General features: G+C 41.1%; 1 protein-coding gene across 2 annotated transcripts in view; it reads left to right on the plus strand.

Moving 5' to 3' along the window:
• NUBP2 (NUBP iron-sulfur cluster assembly factor 2, cytosolic) overlaps nucleotides 1-21,372 on the plus strand; it is a 667,929-nt gene that overhangs the window by 185,838 nt on the left and 460,719 nt on the right. For both annotated transcript variants that reach the window (XM_053694649.1, XM_053694651.1), the window contains exon 2: nucleotides 11,513-11,631. In XM_053694649.1, the coding sequence (XP_053550624.1) occupies nucleotides 11,513-11,631 (119 nt within the window). The remainder of the gene's footprint in view (nucleotides 1-11,512; nucleotides 11,632-21,372) is intronic.

The raw sequence follows: 21,372 nt of genomic DNA on the forward strand, positions 1-21,372 counted from the left end.
TTTCTAGGTTTCCAGATAGATTGTGTCAATGTCTTTGTCTCTAACAGACAAGAGACAATTATATTGGGTTCAGCTTGTTGGAACCTTCAGTCTCTCTTATTTCCTTCAGTAGCTATATGCATGGAAGTTTTAGGTCTCATGACTGCAGCATTGGATTCGATTCCCTTTGCTCATTTTCATATGAAACCTTTTCAGTTTTTAATGCTGAATTAATGGTGCAGGGATTATTCTAGGATATCACATTTTAATATCCTTGAATCCCAATATTCAACTATCTCTGACTTGGTGGTTAGATCACCATCGTATAGTTCTACGGGTCTCTTTGATTCATCCAACCTGGACCATGATCACAACAGATGCGAGTCTTTTAGGTTGGCAAGCTGTCTGGGGATCTCTGTCAGCACAAGGGGTTTGGAAATCTCAAGAGGTGAGATTACCATTCAATAATTTGGAACTCTGTGCGATTCTCAGAATTCTTCAGTTTTGGCTTCTTTTTGAAGAGAGAGACGTTTATTGGTTTTCAGACAGACAATGTCACAACTGTGGCATATGTCAATCATCAGGGTGGGACTCTCAGTCCTAAGGCTGTGGAAGAAGTATCTTGGATACTTGCTTGGGCAGAATCCAGCTCCTGTCTAATTTCTGCGGTCCATATCCCAGGTATAGACAATTGGGAAGCAGATTATCTCTTTCATCAAGCTTTACATCCGGGAGAATGGTCTCTTCACCCAGATGTGTTTTTTTCAAATTGTTCAGATGTGGGGGCTTCCAGAAATAGATCTAATGGCATCTCGTCTAAACAAGAAACTTCCCAGGTACCTATCCAGATCCAGGGATCCTCAGGCGGAAGCAGTGTATGCATTGACACTTCCTTGGAGTTATCAACCTGCCTATATTTTTCTGCCTCTAGTTCTTCTTCCAAGAGTGATTTTCAAAATCATCATGGAGCAATTGTTTGTGCTGCTGGTGGCTCCAGCATGGCCGCTCAGGTTTTGGTATGTGGATCTTGTTCGGATGTCCAGTTGCCAACCTTGGCCATTTCCATTAAGGCCAGACCTTATGTCTCAAGGTTCGTTTTTTTCCGTCAGGATCTCAAATTATTAAATTTGATGGTATGGAAATTGAACGCTTAGTCATAGAGGTTTCTCTTACTCAGTGATTATTACTATGTTGCAGGCTCGTAAATCTGTATCTAGAAAGATTTTTTTATCGAGTTTGGAAGACTTGCATTTCATGGTGCTCTTCTCTTAAATTCTCTTGGCATTCTTTTAGAATTCCTAGAATTTTACAGTTTCTTCAGGATGGTTTAGATAAGGGTTTGTCTGCAAGTTCTTTGAAAGGTCAAATCTCTGCTCTTTCTGTTCTGTTCTACAGAAAAAATGCTAAACTTCCTGATATTCATTGTTTTGTACAGGCTTTGGTTCGTATCAAGCCAGTCATTAATCATTTTCTCCTTCTTGGAGTCTTATTTTAGTTTTGAAGGCTTTACAGGCTCCTCCGTTTGAGCCTATGCATTCTCTGGAGATTACATTACTTTCTTGGAAAGTGTTGTTCCTTTTGGTCATCTCTTCTGCTAGAAGAGTTTGATTTATCTGCTCTTTCTTGTGAGTCTCCTTTTCTGATTTTTCATCAGGATAAGGCGGTTTTTGCAGACTTCGTTTAAATTTTTACCTAAAGTTGTGAACTCCAACAACATAAGTAGAGAAATTGTTGTCCCTTCTTAATGTCCTGATCCTAAGAATTTTCTGGATAGATCCTTACATTCTTTGGATGTGGTAAGAGCTTCGAAATATTATGTTGAAGCTGCTAAAGCTTTCAGAAAGACTTCTAGTCTATTTATTATCTTTTATGGTTCTAGGAAAGGTCAGAAGGCTTCTGCCATTTCTTTGGCGTCTTGGTTAAAGCTTTTGATTCATCATGCTTATTTGGAGTCGGGTAAATCCCCCCCCTCAGAGGATTACGGCTCATTCTACTAGGTCAGTTTCTACTTCCTGGGCTTTTAAGAATGAAGCTTCTGTTGATCAGATTTGCAAAGCAGCAATTTGGTCTTCTTTGCATACTTTTACTAAATTCTACCATTTTGATGTTTTTTCTTCTTCAGAAGCAGTTTTTGGTAGAAAAGTTCTTCAGGCAGCTGTTTCAGTTTGATTCTTCTGCTTATAATTTCAGTTTTTTTTTATTATAAAGATTAAAACTTTTGGATTTGGGTTGTGGATTCTTTTTTCAGCGGAATTGGCTGTCTTTATTTTTATCCCTCCCTCTCTAGTGACTCTTGCGTGGAGTTCCACATCTTGGGTATTTGCTATCCCATACGTCACTAGCTCATGGACTCTTGCCAATTACATGAAATAAAACATAATTTATGTAAGGAACTTACCTGATAAATTAATTTCTTTCATATTGGTAAGAGTCCATGAGGCCCACCCTTTTTGTGGTGGTTATGATTTTTTTGTATAAAGCACAATTATTCCAATTCCTTGTTGATGCTTTCGCTCCTTTCTTATCACCCCACTTCTTGGCTATTCGTTAAACTGAATTGTGGGTGTGGTGGGGGGTGTATTTATAGGCATTTTGAGGTTTGGGAAACTTTGCCCCTCCTGGTAGGAATGTATATCCCATACGTCACTAGCTCATGGACTCTTGCCAATATGAAAGAAATTAATTTATCAGGTAAGTTCCTTACATAAATTATGTTTTTAACAAAGAACTTACTCTGCTGAGCTGAGGAGATTGTGAGGTAAAATATCTTCCTTTTTTACATAGAGATGCTCAGGTGATATTTTCCTGTCAGCTTTTTACAGTTATACTGCATCAGTTTCAAGTGATTTAGCATATGAGTATTATGTCCCTTTAAATTGAAAAAATCATTATTTGGGCATGCAAATAATTTTCATTTGTTTGTTTTATGTGTAAAAAAAATTGCTAAATCCATTTAGTTCAAACTTTTTATACATTGTAGTAGGGTTGCACCAATACCATTTTTTTAAGACTAAGTACAAGTACCGATACTTTTTTTCAAATACTCACCGATACCAATTACCAATATTTTTTTTTAACCAAGCACAATACAGACTAATGATTTAAGATTGCTTCTTTAGAATTATGAACTGTATCTCAAAAGACATTTTGAAATAATATAACAGTTTTATGTGCTTGTTGTCACAGAACATGTTTATAAATAAAAATATTACAATAACATATTAATAATAACAACAATAAATAACAACTGCAGCAGCTGGGACTGGAAAGCTATAATTTAAAGGGGTGATTACTGGATGTAATTTGGTTTTAGGGTGCCTATATAACTCATCAATCTGCCATTTGTACTTAATACAAAGTACAAAGTAATATAATTTAATATAATTTAATTCTGAAAATAATCTTGCGGAAGGAGTATCCCAGTAATCCCCTTTGAGAAAAATGGGGCATTTGCATTCTACTGACTCAACAGAAAATTGAGCTGGTCTTCATATTTTTCCAGGGCTGCTTTTTATTCCCAGTCCAGCCCTGGCTAAGGATGTTCCTCAGAGTACAGTATGTTTTGAGCATAATTGTGCAAGATAAGAACTAGCTGTATAACAGTCAATCTAGCAATTAGAATTTTTTTAAAAGTCAGTTTCAAGTTCTTATTAAGGAACAGAAGCATCTCTGCATGTTCAGCTATAAGTCTGTTTCTGCTATCATTAAGGACGTTTGACATTAAGCTGAAAAGTCTTTCACTTTTCACACTACTGTATGGGTCAGAAAGATATTCTTGGGCCAGTAAATCTCAGTTTATTAACTGACCAGTACTTCAGGGGTTTGTCTGAATGAGGTACAGTGATCTCTCCCAGGTAGGCTTCCATCTGTATAGTAGCAGCTTTTGGAGCACTGCTCCTGACGTACAATAATACAAATAACAGCCATTTGTATTGGCAGAACAGAAGTGAACAATTCCACTACAGCTTAAAATGAAATGGAAACATGCAGTTTGAAAAACGCCACAAGATGGCGTATGGGTATGAAATAGAGGTATTGGTGCATTTGCATGAGTACAAGTACTCATACAAATACTTGGTATCGGTACCGATACTAGTATCGGTGCAACCTACATTGTAGTAACTCCTTCAAATGTCAGCCTAAAACAGTATTTCTCCTGTTAAGTGTAGTCAGTCCACGGGTCATCCATTACTTATGGGATTATAACTCCTCCCTAACAGGAAGTGCAAGAGGATCACCCAAGCAGAGCTGCTATATAGCTCCTCCCCTCTACGTCATACCCAGTCATTCTCTTGCACCTAACTAATAGATAGGACGTGTGAGAGGACTGTGGTTGTTAAACTTAGTTTTTATTTCTTCAATCAAAAGTTTGTTATTTTAAACAGCACCGGAGTGTGTTGTTTTTTCTCAGGCAGCATTAGAAGAAGAATCTACCTGAGTTGTGTATGTTCTTAGCGGACGTAACTAAGATCCATTTGCTGTTCTCGGCCATTCTGACGAGTGAGGTAACTTCAGAACAGGGGACAGCGGGCAAGGTTCACCTGCAAGGAGGTATGTTGCAGTATATTATTTTCTAAGGAATGGAATTGACTGAGAAAATACTGCTAATACCGATGTAATGTAAGTGCAGCCTTAAATGCAGTAGTAGCAACTGGTATCAGGCTGATATGTATGTATATTTACACTGAAGTATTTCTGGGGAATGGCTGTATACATATAACTTATAGCCTATTCTGCAGTGAAAGCGACTAGCAACAGGCTTTTTAATAACATTTCATAAATTTATATTTAAAACGTTTACTGGCATGTTAATCGTTTTTTCCCTGAGGTACTTGGTGAAAAATTTTATGGGCATTATTTTTCCACATGGCTGTCGTTTGTTTTTGAATAAAATCAGTTTACTGAGCTTCCCCACTGTTGTATTATGAGTGGGAGGGGCCTATTTTGGCGCTTTATTGCGCAGTAGAAATTCAGTCACAGTCTTCCTTGTTCTCCCTGCATGATCTCTACAGAGCTCAGGGGTCTCCAAAACTAGTTTTGAGGGAGGTAATCACTCACAGCAGACCTGTGAGACTGTGTGTTGACTGTGATTAAAACGTTTATATATTTTTAATTGTTATCCATTTTTTGGTATTAAGGGGTTAATCATCCATTTGCTAGTGGGTGCAATCCTTTGCTAAATTAATGCATTTACTGTGAAAATTTGGTTGCTATAACTAATCCGGTTCATTGTTATTTCAACTGTGACAGTTTTTGTGTGCTTCTTAAAGGCACAGTAACGTTTTTTATATTGCTTGTAAATTTATTTGAAAAGTATTTTCCAAGCTTGCTAGTCTAATTGCTAGTTTGTTTAAACATGTCTGACACAGAAGAATCTCTTTGTGCTATATGTTCAAAGGCCAATGTGGAGCCCGATAGAAATTTGTGTACTAATTGCATTGATGCTACTTTAAGTAAAAGCCAATCTGTACATGTCAAGAAAATTTCACCAGACAACGAGGGGGAAGTTATGCCGACTAACTCTCCTCACGTGTCAGTACCTGCATCTCCCGCTCAGGAGGTGCGTGATATTGTGGCGCCAAGTACATCAGGGCGGCCCTTACAAATCACTTTGCAAGACATGGCTAATGTTATGACTGAAGTTTTATCTAAATTGCCAGAACTTAGGGGTAAACGCGACCACTCTGGGGTGAGAACAGAGTGCGCTGATAATACTAGGGCCATGTCTGATACTGCGTCACAATTTGCAGAACATGAAGACGGAGAGCTTCATTCTGTGGGTGACGGATCTGATCCAAATAAACTGGATTCAGACATTTCAAATTTTAAATTTAAGCTTGAGAACCTCCGTGTGTTACTAGGGGAGGTATTAGCGGCTCTGAAGGATTGTAACACGGTTGCAATCCCAGAGAAAATATGTAGGCTGGATAAATATTTTGCGGTACCGACGTGTACTGACGTTTTTCCTATACCTAAAAGGCTTACAGAAATTGTTAACAAGGAGTGGGATAGACCCGGTGTGCCTTTCTCACCCCCTCCTATATTTAGAAAAATGTTTCCAATAGACGCCACCACACGGGACTTATGGCAGACGGTCCCTAAGGTGGAGGGAGCAGTTTCTACGTTGGCTAAGCGCATCACTATCCCGGTGGAGGATAGCTGTGCTTTTTCAGATCCAATGGATAAAAAGTTAGAGGGTTACCTTAAGAAAATGTTTGTTCAACAAGGTTTTATATTGCAACCCCTTGCATGCATTGCGCCTGTCACGGCTGCGGCGGCATTCTGGTTTGAGTCTCTGGAAGAGACCATTAGCTCAGCTACGTTGGATGAGATTGCAGACAAGCTTAGAGTCCTTAAGCTAGCTAATTCATTTATTTCTGATGCCGTAGTACATTTAACTAAACTTATGGCTAAGAACTCCGGATTCGCCATTCAGGCGCGCAGAGCGCTGTGGCTTAAATCCTGGTCAGCTGATGTGACTTCTAAATCTAAATTGCTTAACATACCTTTCAAGGGGCAGACATTATTCGGGCCCGGTTTGAAAGAAATTATCGCTGACATTACTGGAGGTAAGGGCCATGCCCTGCCTCAAGACAGAGCCAAACCAAGGGCTAGACAGTCTAATTTTCGTGCCTTTCGTAACTTCAAGGCAGGTGCAGCATCAACTTCCTCCGCTCCAAAACAGGAAGGAACTGTTGCTCGCTACAGACAGGGCTGGAAACCTAACCAGACCTGGAACAAGGGCAAGCAGGCCAGAAAACCTGCTGCTGCCCCTAAGACAGCATGAAGTGAGGGCCCCCAATCCGGAAACGGATCTAGTGGGGGGCAGACTTTCTCTCTTCGCCCAGGCTTGGGCAAGAGATGTCCAGGATCCCTAGGCGTTAGAGATCATATCTCAGGGATATCTTCTGGACTTCAAAGCTTCGCCTCCAAAAGGGAGATTTCATCTTTCAAGGTTGTCAACAAACCAGATAAAGAAAGAGGCATTTCTACGCTGTGTACAAGATCTTTTACTAATGGGAGTGATCCACCCGGTTCCGCGGTCGGAGCACGGACAAGTGTTTTACTCAAATCTGTTTGTGGTTCCCAAGAAAGAAGGAACCTTCAGACCAATCTTGGATTTAAAGATCCTAAACAAATTCCTAAGAGTTCCATCGTTCAAAATGGAAACTATTCGGACAATCTTACCCATGATCCAAAAGGGTCAGTACATGACCACAGTGGATTTAAAGGATGCCTACCTTCACATACCGATTCACAAAGATCATTACCGGTACCTAAGGTTTGCCTTCCTAGACAGGCATTACCAGTTTGTAGCTCTTCCCTTCGGGTTAGCTACTGCTCCAAGAATCTTCACAAAGGTTCTGGGTTCTCTTCTGGCGGTACTAAGACCGCGAGGAATATCGGTAGCTCCGTACCTAGACGACATTCTGATACAAGCGTCAAGTTTCCAAGTTGCCAAGTCTCATACAGAGTTAGTACTGGCATTTCTAAGGTCACATGGGTGGAAGGTGAACGAAGAAAAGAGTTCTCTATTGCCACTCACAAGAGTTCCCTTCTTAGGGACTCTTATAGATTCGGTAGAAATGAAAATTTACCTGACAGAGGACAGGTTAACAAAACTCCTAAATGCTTGCCGTGTCCTTCATTCCATTCCACACCCGTCAGTGGCTCAATGCATGGAGGTAATCGGCTTAATGGTAGCGGCAATGGACATAGTACCCTTTGCACGCCTGCATCGCAGACCACTGCAATTGTGCATGCTAAGTCAGTGGAATGGGGATTACTCAGATTTGTCCCCTATGCTTAATCTGGATCAAGAGACCAGAAATTCTCTTCTATGGTGGCTCTCTCGGCCACATCTGTCCAAGGGGTTGCCCTTCAGCAGACCACATTGGACGATTGTGACAACAGACGCCAGCCTGCTAGGTTGGGGCGCTGTCTGGAATTCCCTGAAGACTCGGGGATCATGGACTCAGGAGGAGAGTCTCCTCCCCATAAACATTCTGGAATTAAGAGCAGTTTTCAATGCCCTTCTAGCTTGGCCTCAGTTAGCAACTCTGAGGTTCATCAGGTTTCAGTCGGACAACATCACGACTGTGGCTTACATCAACCATCAAGGAGGGACAAGGAGTTCCCTAGCGATGATGGAAGTCTCAAAGATAATTCACTGGGCAGAGTCTCACTCTTGCCACCTATCAGCGATCCACATCCCAGGCGTGGCGAACTGGGAGGCGGATTTTCTAAGTCGCCAGACTTTTCATCCGGGGGAGTGGGAACTTCATCCGGAGGTCTTTGCCCAAATACTTCAGCGTTGGGGCAAACCAGATCTGGATCTCATGGCGTCTCGCCAGAACGCCAAGCTTCCTTGTTACGGGTCCAGGTCCAGGGACCCGGGAGCGGTTCTGATAGATGCTCTGACAGCACCTTGGGCCTTCAACATGGCTTATGTGTTTCCACCCTTCCCGATGCTTCCTCGATTGATTGCCAGGATTAAACAGGAGAGAGCATCAGTGATTCTAATAGCGCCTGCGTGGCCACGCAGGACCTGGTATGCAGATCTAGTGGACATGTCATCCTGTCCACCCTGGTCTCTGCCTCTGAGACAGGACCTTCTAATTCAGGGTCCTTTCAAACATCAAAATCTAATTTCTCTGAGGCTGACTGCATGGAGATTGAACGCTTGATTTTATCAAAGCGTGGATTTTCGGAGTCAGTAATTGATACCTTAATACAGGCTAGGAAACCTGTTACCAGGAAAATTTACCATAAAATATGGCGTAAATACTTACATTGGTGCGAATCCAAGAGTTACTCATGGAGTAAGGTTAGGATTCCTAGGATATTGTCTTTTCTACAAGAAGGTTTAGAAAACGGTTTATCTGCTAGTTCTTTAAAGGGACAGATCTCGGCTCTGTCCATCCTTTTACACAAACGTCTGTCAGAAGTTCCAGACGTTCAGGCTTTTTGTCAGGCTTTGGCCAGGATTAAGCCTGTGTTTAAGACTGTTGCTCCGCCGTGGAGCTTAAACTTAGTTCTTAACGTTTTACAGGGTGTTCCATTTGAACCCCTTCATTCCATTGATATCAAGCTGTTATCTTGGAAAGTTCTGTTTTTAATGGCTATTTCCTCGGCTCGAAGAGTCTCTGAGTTATCGGCCTTACATTGTGATTCTCCTTATCTGATTTTTCATTCAGACAAGGTAGTTCTGCGTACTAAACCTGGGTTCTTACCTAAGGTAGTCACTAACAGGAATATCAATCAAGAGATTGTTGTTCCATCATTGTGCCCTAACCCTTCTTCAAAGAAGGAACGACTTCTACACAATCTGGACGTAGTCCGTGCCCTGAAATTTTATTTACAGGCAACTAAAGATTTTCGCCAAACTTCTTCCCTGTTTGTCGTTTATTCTGGACAGAGGAGAGGTCAAAAAGCTTCTGCTACCTCTCTCTCTTTCTGGCTTCGTAGCATAATACGTTTAGCCTATGAGACTGCTGGACAGCAGCCTCCTGAAAGAATTACAGCTCATTCTACTAGAGCTGTGGCTTCCACTTGGGCCTTTAAGAATGAGGCCTCTGTTGAACAGATTTGCAAGGCTGCAACTTGGTCTTCACTTCACACTTTTTCCAAATTTTACAAATTTGACACTTTTGCTTCTTCGGAGGCTGTTTTTGGGAGAAAGGTTCTTCAGGCAGTGGTTCCTTCCGTGTAAAGATCCTGCCTGTCCCTCCCGTCATCCGTGTACTTTTAGCTTTGGTATTGGTATCCCATAAGTAATGGATGACCCGTGGACTGACTACACTTAACAGGAGAAAACAAAATTTATGCTTACCTGATAAATTCCTTTCTCCTGTAGTGTAGTCAGTCCACGGCCCGCCCTGTTTTTTATGGCAGGTCTAAATTTTAAATTAAACTCCAGTCACCACTGCACCCTATAGTTTCTCCTTTCTCGTTTGGTTTCGGTCGAATGACTGGGTATGACGTAGAGGGGAGGAACTATATAGCAGCTCTGCTTGGGTGATCCTCTTGCACTTCCTGTTAGGGAGGAGTTATAATCCCATAAGTAATGGATGAACCGTGGACTGACTACAGGAGAAAGGAATTTATCAGGTAAGCATAAATTTTGTTTTTGCATGAAATTCATGTTAAAAGTAAACTATGGCTGTGTTACTGTGCAGTTAGCATGTACTCAAGAGTACACTTCAATGTTAAAGGGACATAATACTCATATCTATGCTAAATCACTTTTAACTGATGCAGTATAACTGTAAAAAGCGGACAGGAAAATATCACCTGAGCATCTCTATGTAAAAAAGGAAGATATTTTACCTCAAAATGTCCTCAGCTCAGCAGAGAAAGTTCTGTGTAAAAAGTTATACTTCAGCTGCTGCCCAGCTGTAGGTAAAAAAAAAAATGAAGAAATGAACTGCAGCCAATCGCCATCAACAGTGCTGAGGTCATGAACTCTCTTACTGTGATCTCTTGAGATTTGACACTTCTTTTTTACATAGAGATGTTCAGGTGATATTTTCTAATCAGCTTTTTTACAGCTATGCTGCATCACTTTCAAGTGTTTCAACAGTTGGTATCATGGCCCTTTAAGCCCCAAACCAGGACAAACGTTGGTGTAATTAAAAAGGGGAGTGGTGTGGGATAAGGCTTATATTATTATTATTATTATTAAGGTTTAGCTTTTTAAAATAGCCGAGGATCCCAATGCATTTTAGGGGACACACTGCTTTTTCTCTTTGGCCTTAGTACAATAGTTTTGAGCATTTGAGAAGCTATCGGTTAGCAATAATTAGTGCAGATATAGGATTTATTAAGTAAAGATATGTAATTTGACAATTTTATTATATAATCTTCACATTCATAATTATGCATTAAAGTTATTGTAAGCATTAATGAATTAAAGCCCAGTATAAAATAATACTCTTAAAAACAGAGGTACTTTAATTAAAAGATTACAATGATGCTTATTTTTTCAAATACTTAACTTTGCGTTATGGTAAGCATAACGCAGATCCTCCGTCCGCATCTGCTTCTTTCTTTAGCAGATCGATGACGAATCCAGCTTCCTCTAATCGTAGCGTTGCCCCACGATCTGGACGCCAAAGTGGGCACACAACGATTGGAGGAAGCCGGATTCATCATCTATGTGCTAAAGAAAACTGCAGATGCGGGCTGAGAATCTGCGTTATGATAACCATAACACAAAGGTAAGTATTTTAAAAAATAAGCATCATTGTAAACTTTAACAAATTAAAGCCTAGTATCAAATAATACTCTTAAAAACAGGGGCACTTTAATTCATTAAAGTTTACAATGATGCTTAAAGTGCCCCTGTTTTTAAGAGAATTATTTGATACTGGGCTTTAATTTGTTAAAGTTTACAATCACTTTAATATAATACACAATATATTTAATTATTACATTGTGTGTAGCGAGAGAGTATTGACATTCAATGCTTCTTTAATCACATCTATGTTTGGTTTAGCACATTCAAAATAATCGTATATTTCTTATTTTCTAGACTGCAGAAATCTTGCTGATGTACAGAACATCATCCTGGTGTTATCAGGAAAAGGAGGTGTTGGTAAAAGCACCATTTCCACTGAGATTGCCCTGGCACTGCATCATGCCGGGAAAAAGGTTAGTGATCGTGCTCTGTAAACGCTTTTGTATCATGCGCCACTATTGGCGCATCCATTATATCGCGCACGTCATGACGCATCAAAGATGCGACTTAGCGCTCTTTTTCTATATAAATTTAGCATTTGAAATTTGCGCAAATTGACATTAACTGCTTTCCTAGGCTTCATTTGCTTAGCGCTGTAACGTCCTTGCAACTCTATATAAAGGGGACATATTTTTTCCTTTTCCTCAAAAAGCTTGCCTTAAGGTGGTAATAATAGTAATTATTGCATTTTTTACTAAAAAAAAAACTTTTGCCGTAATGGAGCCACACCAATCTGTCCCTAAAGTTACCATAGGAACTGAGACTGTTTAACACCTTGCTACCAAAACTAAGTGTGCTTATTGTAAAAAAAACACAACTGAAGTAGCTTCTTCAGCTCATTTATGTAGCTCATGCTTAGATTTCATATTGCATACCCATCAATCTAATAATGTTTCTATATGTACTAATGCACCTACTGTCTCTTTGATGCAGATGGTGTACCTCCAGCAATGAAAAATGCTATTGCTGCTGCCATTAGGCAGGCCCTAGCTGCATTACCACCTTCAAATAAGCAAAAAAGGTCCATTTGAATGTTACTGTATTCTAGTTATAAACTGACCTACAAAATACTGAAGTATCTTCGAACGATGAGGATTCCTCTTAACAGAGGCTCCCTCATCTGACATAGAACCTGATAATTCCTCCTTTTTATTTTATTAAAAAATTGAACATATTTGTTCTCTTTCAATGAAGTCACTTTAGAGATTGAAGAAGCTAAACCTTCTGATGATAAACCCAGTAATAGTTTAAATTCATTGTTGTCAATCTCCCTGAGATTTTCCATTTACCTGATGCTGTCTCTGGTATGGTCGCTAAAGAATGGTCTAAACTCGGGTATCTCTCTTAACCCTTTCTTCAAGGTTTAAAAAACTATATCCTTTACCTGCTGCTAACTTAAAGTTATGGGAAACGGTTCCCAAAGTTGATGGGGCCATTTCTAAAACGCACTACTATTCCTATAGAAGACAGTACTTCTTTTAAAGACCCTTTAGATAGAAATTAGAATCTTATTTAAGAAGGGTATATTTACATACAGGCTATATTCTTAGACCAGCTATATCTATTGCTGACGTGGCTGCTGCTTCTACTTTCTGGTTATCCAGTCTAGCTCAGCAGTTTTCCTTGAACCCTGAATGTTCTAAACTCTTGAATTTACTTCAATATGCAAATAATTTTATTTGCAATGCAGTATTTGATATCATGAAATTTAACATAAAAAATATGTCTATCTATCCTTACCAGAAGAGCTTTATGGCTTAAATCATGGAATGCTGATACAGTATCTAAAACTAGATTACTATCTTTCTCTTGTAAGGTGTATCCAGTCCACGGATCATCCATTACTTGTGGGATATTCTCATTCCCAACAGGAAGTTGCAAGAGGAAACCCACAGCAGAGCTGCAATATAGCTCCTCCCCTAACTGTCATAGCCAGTCATTCCCTTGCAACTCTCAACAAGCAAGGAGGTCGTAAGAGAGAGTGGTTAAATATAGCTTCTTTTGAACAGATTTTCAAGGCGGCGATTTGGTCTTCGCTTCATACTTTTTCAAAATTTTGCAAATTTGATACTTTTGCTTCTTCGGAGGCTATATTTGGGAGAAGTTTTACAGGCATTGTTTCCTTCCATTTAAGTTCCTGCCTTGTCCCTCCCTTCATCCGTGTACTTTAGCTTTGGTATTGGTATCCCACAAGTAATGGATGATCCGTGGACTGGATACACCACAAGAGAAATACATTTATCAGGTAAGCATAAATTGTGTTTTCTTTCCAAAGTAATAAAGTGTTTGGGTCTCAACTGGATTCTAATATTTCTACTATTACTGGAGGTAAGGGAGTTTTCCTTCCCCAGGACAAAAAAAGTCAAAAAGGGAAACTTAAAGCTCCCAAATGTTTTTCTTACTTTTGTCAGAATAGAAAACTGACTACTCTACTAAAAACTCTGGCACAGTCTGGAGACCATCTTCAAATTGGAATAAATCCAAGCAGAATAAGAAACATAATCCAGCCTCTAAGACCTCATTAAGGTACCGCCCCAACCCAGTATTTCTGTTAGGGGGCACATTAAAACCTTTTTCAGAAATCTTGGTTACACTCTGTTCAAAATCCCTGGATTTAAAACATTATTTCTGAGAGATATCGAATTGGGTTCAGAATATGACCACCTACAGGACAAACTTTTCTCACCGGTATTCCAAAACATCCTATGAAAGCTCAGGCTTTTCTAAAATCTGTCTCAAATCTGGAAAATATAGGCGTAATTATTCTAGTTCCTTTATAGGAACAGGGGATGGAATTTTGTTCAAATCTCTTCATTGTAACAAAGGATACAATACAATGGATCTGAAAACTCTAAACAATTTTGTAAGAATTCCAAATTTCAAAATGTAAATTATAAGGACAATTCTGCCTTTTGTATAACACTTTGTCCACAATAGATTTACACAATGCTTACCTGTCAGGGTGCCAGGAATCAGACTGAGACGAGAAGTGCAAAAATAATCACACCTTTATTAATAGCAAAAAATTATAAAATGTCCACAAGTCAAATAACAAGCCAGGAGTCAAAACCAGAGCTGGTAGTCAGACGAGCTGAGTCAGGAGCCAAAGCGAATAGTCAGACGAGCCGGAATCGGGAACAAGGAGAACAGCAGAGTCAGGAACAAGCCAAGGATCAGGAAGGAAGTCAGGCAGCCAGGTAATACACAGGAACTCTCACAAACAGGTCTCAGACAACGCAAAGGCAAAGCATACTGAACAGAGGCCCTTTAAATAATAAGTGATGACATCACAATTCTGAGACTGCATCCTGTCTCACATGGATGATGTACAACAGTCTGGCCATAAAAGGAAGTGCAGGAAGTGAGCAGCATCCCCCACAATGCACCAAGTCAGGAAGAGAGGTGAGTAAAATGGCTGCCAGCAGCACATGGCAAACACAACAGGGAAAAACCCTGACAGTACCCTCCCCTCAACGACCCCTCCCCCGCGGGAGGACAAAAGGCTTATTGGGGGAACGGGCATGGAAGGCACAGAGGAGGGCGGGAGCATGAACATCAGAGGGAACCCAAGAACTCTCCTCCGGACTGTAGCCCCTCCAGTGAACCAAATACTGTACACGGCCCCTGGACATACGAGAGTCAATAATGCTGCTGACCTCATACTCCTCATGGTTGTTAACAAAGATAGGACGGGGACGAGGCAACACAGTGGTAAACCGATTACAAACCAATGGTTTCAAGAGAGAGACATGAAAAACATTGGAAATGCGCATAGCAGGAGGAAGGTCAAGAGCGTAGGCCACAGGAGTATTCGAAAAGGACCAACATAACGGGGAGCCAATTTATTGGAAGGCACACAAAGGTTCAAGTTGCGGGAGGACAGCCAAACTCTCTCACCAACCTGGTAGGAAGGTGCGGACAGACGCCTACGATCAGCCTGGAATTTTTGGCGCTGCATAGAACGATGAAGGGAATCCTGAATCTGCACCCACGTGGAACGGAGTTGCCGGAGATGCTCCTCCAAAGCCGGAATACCCTGAGACATGAATGAATCGGGGAACAAGGATGGTTGAAACCCATAATTCGCCATGAACGGGGATAACTTGGAGGAAGTATTAATAGCACTATTACGAGCAAACTCTGCCCAAGGTAACAGTTCAGACCAATTTATTGTGGTGATCTGAGACATAGCAACGGAGGAACTGTTCCAGAGCTTGATTTAGACCATTCTGCAGCCCCATTGGATTGAGGGTGATATGCTGAGGAGAAGGAAAGCTGGATCCCCATTTGAGCACAAAAGGAACGCCAAAATCTGGAGACAAACTGGCTACCCCGGTCCGACACTATCTCCTTGGGTAACCCATGTAAACGGAACACCTCCCGGGCAAAAATTGAAGCAAGCTCATGAGCGGTAGGCAGCTTCATCAAGGGAATGCAATGTGACATTTTAGAAAAATGGTCAACCACCATAAGGATAACAGTATTGCCATTGGAAACAGGGAGCTTGACAATGAAGTCCATGGAAAGATGTGTCCAAGGACGCTCACCATTAGCAATAGGTTGAAGAAGACCCACAGGAAGACGTTGAGGAGTCTTATTCTGTGCACAAACTGAGCAGGAGGCAACATAAGCAGCAACATTAGAACGAAGACCTGGCCACCAGAATTGTCGAGTGACAGACCAAATCATTTGGTTCTTGCCTGGGTGACCTGAGGCTTTAGGATAGTGGTAAGTGTGCAAAAGTTTAGTTTGAAGATTCTCAGGAACAAAACACTTACCACTAGGTTTCTCAGGCGGTGCATTGGATTGTGCAGCCAGGATCTCCTCCCCCAAGGGCGAAGTCAAATTAGTATGTATGGTAGCCAAAATATGGTCAGGAGGTATAACAGGAGTATGTACAGACTCCTCCTTGGACCAGTGACGTGCAGTGACGTCAGAGGCTGGTGAGGCAGTGTCTAGGATACGCCTTCATTCTTTAGATATCTTTTGTTGAAGAAATAGCAATGCACATGGGTGAGCCAATCACGAGGTATCTATGTGCAGCCACCAATCAGCAGCTACTGAGCATATTTAGATATGATTTTCAACAAAGTATATGAAAAGAATGAAGAAAATTAGATATTAGATGTAAATTGGAAAGTTATTTAAAATTGCATGCTCTTTCTAAATCATGAAAGAAAACATATGGGTTTCATGTCCCTTTAAATGGTTTCTTGGAAAACTGGTCAACTTAGTAAACATCTGATTTTAGTCTAAAGGATTGTAACAGAAACACTTGCCAGATAACAAAATGCTAGCTCTGATTATGAGATCTAGAAATCCATGCCTATTGACCATTTGGCTGCTAAGCCATCTCCCACCTGGGTGCTAATGTTTTATTTATTTATTTTTATTTTTGAAAAAAAAAATTAAACTCTTTTATTTCTTTTTACAGACCCCCAAGACTTACACTGTTGGAAAGGTTAGGCGATTACCTTTCCAACAATCGGTCTTGGGGGTCTGTAGCTGCTTAGATGCCTGAGATACAGGCTTCTAAGCAGCATGCCCCCTCCTCCTATACTTAACATTGTTAAGTATAAATAAAGTTGCGCGGTGACGTCATCACGTAATTGCGCGTGACGTCACCGCTCATCACGTGAAGCCCCGGCGATGCCTGTCACTCTACAGGCACGATCTCTGGGGTATGATCAGTAAGGAGCCCCCAGATCTCCCTTGAGGTGGGAGAGTGCTCATGACGCTCTGAGCCGTCATTAGCACCAGAGTGAGAAACTCTGTGACGGCTTAGAGCCGTCATTAGCACTCAAAGGGTTAAAATATGTTTAAAACATACTTTTTACTTTAATGCTGCAAATTATGCTTATAGATTCTTTCATTATTCAGTAAATATACAAATGTCTTGATCCAGTGGCGGCTGGTAAAATTTAAAGATGGTGGGGCGCTTGACCCCACCCCTTTAAATAAAGCCACACTATCAGATGGCACTACCAATTCATTAATTAAATAAATAAAAGGTAGACAGAAACACAGAAAAGCACTTGGGAGGAGAGGGAGAGAGAGACACAGAGGGTTAGAGAGAAAGAGAGATAGACACAATCACACACAGAGGGTTAGAGAGAGAGAGAAAGAGAGACACAATCACACACAGAGGGTGAGAGAGAGAGAGAGAGACAATCGCACACAGAGAGTTAGAGAGAGTTAAAGAGAGAGAGAGAGACACAATCACACACAGAGGGTGAGAGAGAGAGAGGCACAATCACACACAGAGAGTGTGTGAGAGAGAGAGAGAGAGAGAGAGAGAGAGAGAGAGAGAAAGAGAGAGAGAGACACAATCACACACAGAGGGTTAGAGAGAGAGAGAAAGAGAGAGACGCAATCACACACAGAGGGTGAGAGAGAGAGAGACAATCGCACACAGAGAGTTAGAGAGAGTTAAAGAGAGAGAGACACAATCACACACAGAGAGTGTGAGAGAGAGAGAGAGACAATCGCACACAGAGAGTTAGAGAGAGAAAGAGAGAGAGAGACACACAGACAATCAAACACAGAGTGTTAGAGAGACACATAAGGGATGAGAGAGTCAGAGGGGGAGGAAGAGAGACAGAGAAAGAAAGAGACCATGGGGGAGAACAACACATAAGAAGAGAGATAGATAGATAGATAGATAGAGAGACACACACACACACACAAGGGTGAGGGGGAAGAGGGAGCATTTCATTTTTAAGTAATAAAACAGCAGAGCTACAGAGAGTTCAGAAAGTAAGACTATACATTAGTACAGAGGCAAGCTGCTAAGTTAGTGGGTGTAAAGTTTGAGGAAACAAAATACAAAAACGATTCTTTAACAGTTGTAAAACAGTAAAAAAACAAACAAAAAAAAAACACTAAACCACATTCATTAAATTATAATTTTCACTAACAGAATCCCTTTCAGTGAAATCTAAGGTTGCAGAACTTACTAAGATGTGGCTAAAACACTGCTCATTGACTGCATCTCTCTTCCTGATCTGCCTCTGTCTGTATTAAGGAAGTGACAGTGGCACATTCCACTGCACTTAGAGGGGAAATACAGAACTCTCTTTTTCACTTTAGCAAAAGCTGGCAGCTTCACAGGACAGCAACAAAATAAATGAAAGTTGTTTTTTTCCGTTTTTGTTTTGTTTTATATGATTTAACATCCAGCCCCAACCCTAAGTTCCACTTACTAATGCCTCTCACTGGATTGGGTCAGCCCAAATAGGACTGCCTCACATAAGCAGTTAATGGGCCATGCAATGATCTTAACCACTTTCATCCAGCAGGTGGTGCAGCATGTTGTGTAATGGTGGGCAGACCTGCTTGTGCCTCTCCATTGCACAACATGTAGCTGTGAAAAAAAAATGCTGGGGAAAAAAGATTGCAATTTTTATTTCTCCTGTTAAGTGTAGTCAGTCCACGGGTCATCCATTACTTATGGGATATTAACTCCTCCCTAACAGGAAGTGCAAGAGGATCACCCAAGCAGAGCTGCTATATAGCTCCTCCCCTCTACGTCATACCCAGTCATTCTCTTGCACCTAACTAATCGATAGGATGCGTGAGAGGACAGTGGTTATTAAAACTTAGTTTTTATTTCTTCAATCAAAAGTTTGTTATTTTAAACGGCACCGGAGTGTGTTGTTTTTTCTCAGGCAGCATTAGAAGAAGAATCTGCCTGAGTTTGTGTATGATCTTAGCGGACGTAACTAAGATCCATTTGCTGTTCTCTGCCTTCTGAGGAGCGGGGTAACTTCAGAACAGGGGACAGCGGGCAGGGTTTACCTGCAAGGAGGTATGTTGCAGTATATTATTTTCTAAGGAATGGAATTGACTGAGAAAATACTGCTAATACCGTTAAAATGTAAGTACAGCCTTAAATGCAGTAATAGCAACTGGTATCAGGCTGTTATGTATGTATGTTGGCACTGAGGTATTTCTGGGGAATGGCACTTCACTAAGAAAATACTGTATACATATAACTTATAGCCTTTCTGCAGTGAGAGCGACTAGCAACAGGCTTTTTAATATCATTTCATATATTAAAACGTTTACTGGCAGGTTAATCGTTTTTTTCTCTGAGGTACTTGGTGAAAAAAAATTTGGGCATTATTTTCCACTTGGCTATCGTTTATTTTTAATAAAGTCAGTTTATTCAGCTTCCCCACTGTTGTATTATGAGTGGGAGGGGCCTATTTTGGCGCTTTTCTACGCAGTAGAAATTCAGTCACAAATCTCCTTATTCTCCCTGCATGATCCAGGACGTCTCTACAGAGCTCAGGGGTCTCCAAAACTAGTTTTGAGGGAGGTAATCACTCACAGCAGACCTGTGAGACTGTGTGTTGACTGTGATTAAAACGTTTATATTTTATTGTTATACGTTTTTCCGGTATTAAGGGGTTAATCATCCATTTGCTAGTGGGTGCATTCCTTTGCTAAATCAATACATTTACTGTAAAAAATTGTTTTCTATAACTAATCCGGTTATTTGTTATTTCAACTGTGACAGTTTTTGTGTGCTTCTTAAAGGCACAGTAACATTTTTTTATATTACTTGAAAATTGTTTGAAAAGTATTTTCCAAGCTTGCTAGTCTAATTGCTAGTTTGTTTAAACATGTCTGACACAGAGGAATCTCTTTGTGCAATATGTTCTAAAACAAATGTGGAGCCCAATAGAAATTTGTGTACTAATTGCATTGATGCTACTTTAAGTAAAAGCCAATCTGTACATGTCAAGAAAATTTCACCAGACATCGAGGGGAAAGTTATGCCGACTAACTCTTCTCACGTGTCAGTACCTGCATCTCCCGCTCGGGAGGTGCGTGATATTGTGGCGCCAAGTACATCAGGGCGGCCATTACAAATCACTTTACAGGACATGGCTAATGTTATGACTGAAGTTTTATCTAAATTGCCAGACATTAGAGGTAAACGCGACCACTCTGGGGTGAGAACAGAGTACGCTGATAATGTTAGAGCCATGTCTGATACTGCGTCACAAGTGGCAGAGCATGAAGACGGTGAGCTTCATTCTGTAGGTGACGGATCTGATCCAAATAGACTGGATTCAGACATTTTAAATTTAAGCTTGAGAACCTCCGTGTACTATTAGGGGAGGTATTAGCGGCTCTGAAGGATTGTAACACGGTTGCAATCCCAGAGAAATTATGTAGGCTGGATAGATACTATGCGGTACCGGCGTGTACTGACGTCTTTCCTATACCTAAGAGGCTTACAGAGATTATTACCAAGGAGTGGGATAGGCCCGGTGTACCCTTTTCCCCCCCTCCTATATTTAGAAAAATGTTTCCAATAGACGCCACCACACGGGACTTATGGCAGACGGTCCCTAAGGTGGAGGGGAGCAGTTTCTACTCTGGCTAAGCGTACCACTATCCCGGTGGAGGATAGCTGTGCCTTTTCAGATCCAATGGATAAAAAGTTAGAGGGTTACCTTAAGAAAATGTTTACTCAACAAGGTTTTATATTACAACCACTCGCATGCATTGCGCCTGTCACGGCTGCGGCGGCATTCTGGTTTGAGTCTCTGGAAGAGACCCTTGAATCAGCTCCATTGGATGAGATTACAAACAAGCTTAAAGCCCTTAAGCTAGCTAATTCATTTATTTCTGATGCTGTAGTACATCTAACTAAACTTACGGCTAAGAATTCCGGATTCGCCATTCAGGCGCGCAGAGCGCTGTGGCTAAAATCCTGGTCAGCCGATGTGACTTCTAAATCTAAATTGCTTAACATACCTTTCAAAGGGCAGACATTATTCAGGCCCGGTTTGAAAGAAATTATCGCTGACATTACTGGAGGTAAGGGCCATGCCCTGCCTCAAGACAGAGCCAAACCAAGGGCTAGACAGTCTAATTTTCGTGCCTTTCGTAACTACAAGGCAGGAGCAGCATCAACTTCCTCCGCTCCAAAACAGGAAGGTTCTGTTGCTAGATTCAGACAGGGCTGGAAACCTAACCAGACCTGGAACAAGGGCAAGCAGGCCAGAAAACCTGCTGCTGCCCCTAAGACAGCATGAAGTGAGGGCCCCCAATCCGGAAACGGATCTAGTAGGGGGCAGACTTTCTCTCTTCGCCCAGGCTTGGGCAAGAGATGTCCAGGATCCCTGGGCGTTAGGGAT

The sequence above is a fragment of the Bombina bombina genome, chromosome 11, assembly GCF_027579735.1.
Source record: "Bombina bombina isolate aBomBom1 chromosome 11, aBomBom1.pri, whole genome shotgun sequence".
NCBI lineage: Eukaryota > Metazoa > Chordata > Amphibia > Anura > Bombinatoridae > Bombina > Bombina bombina.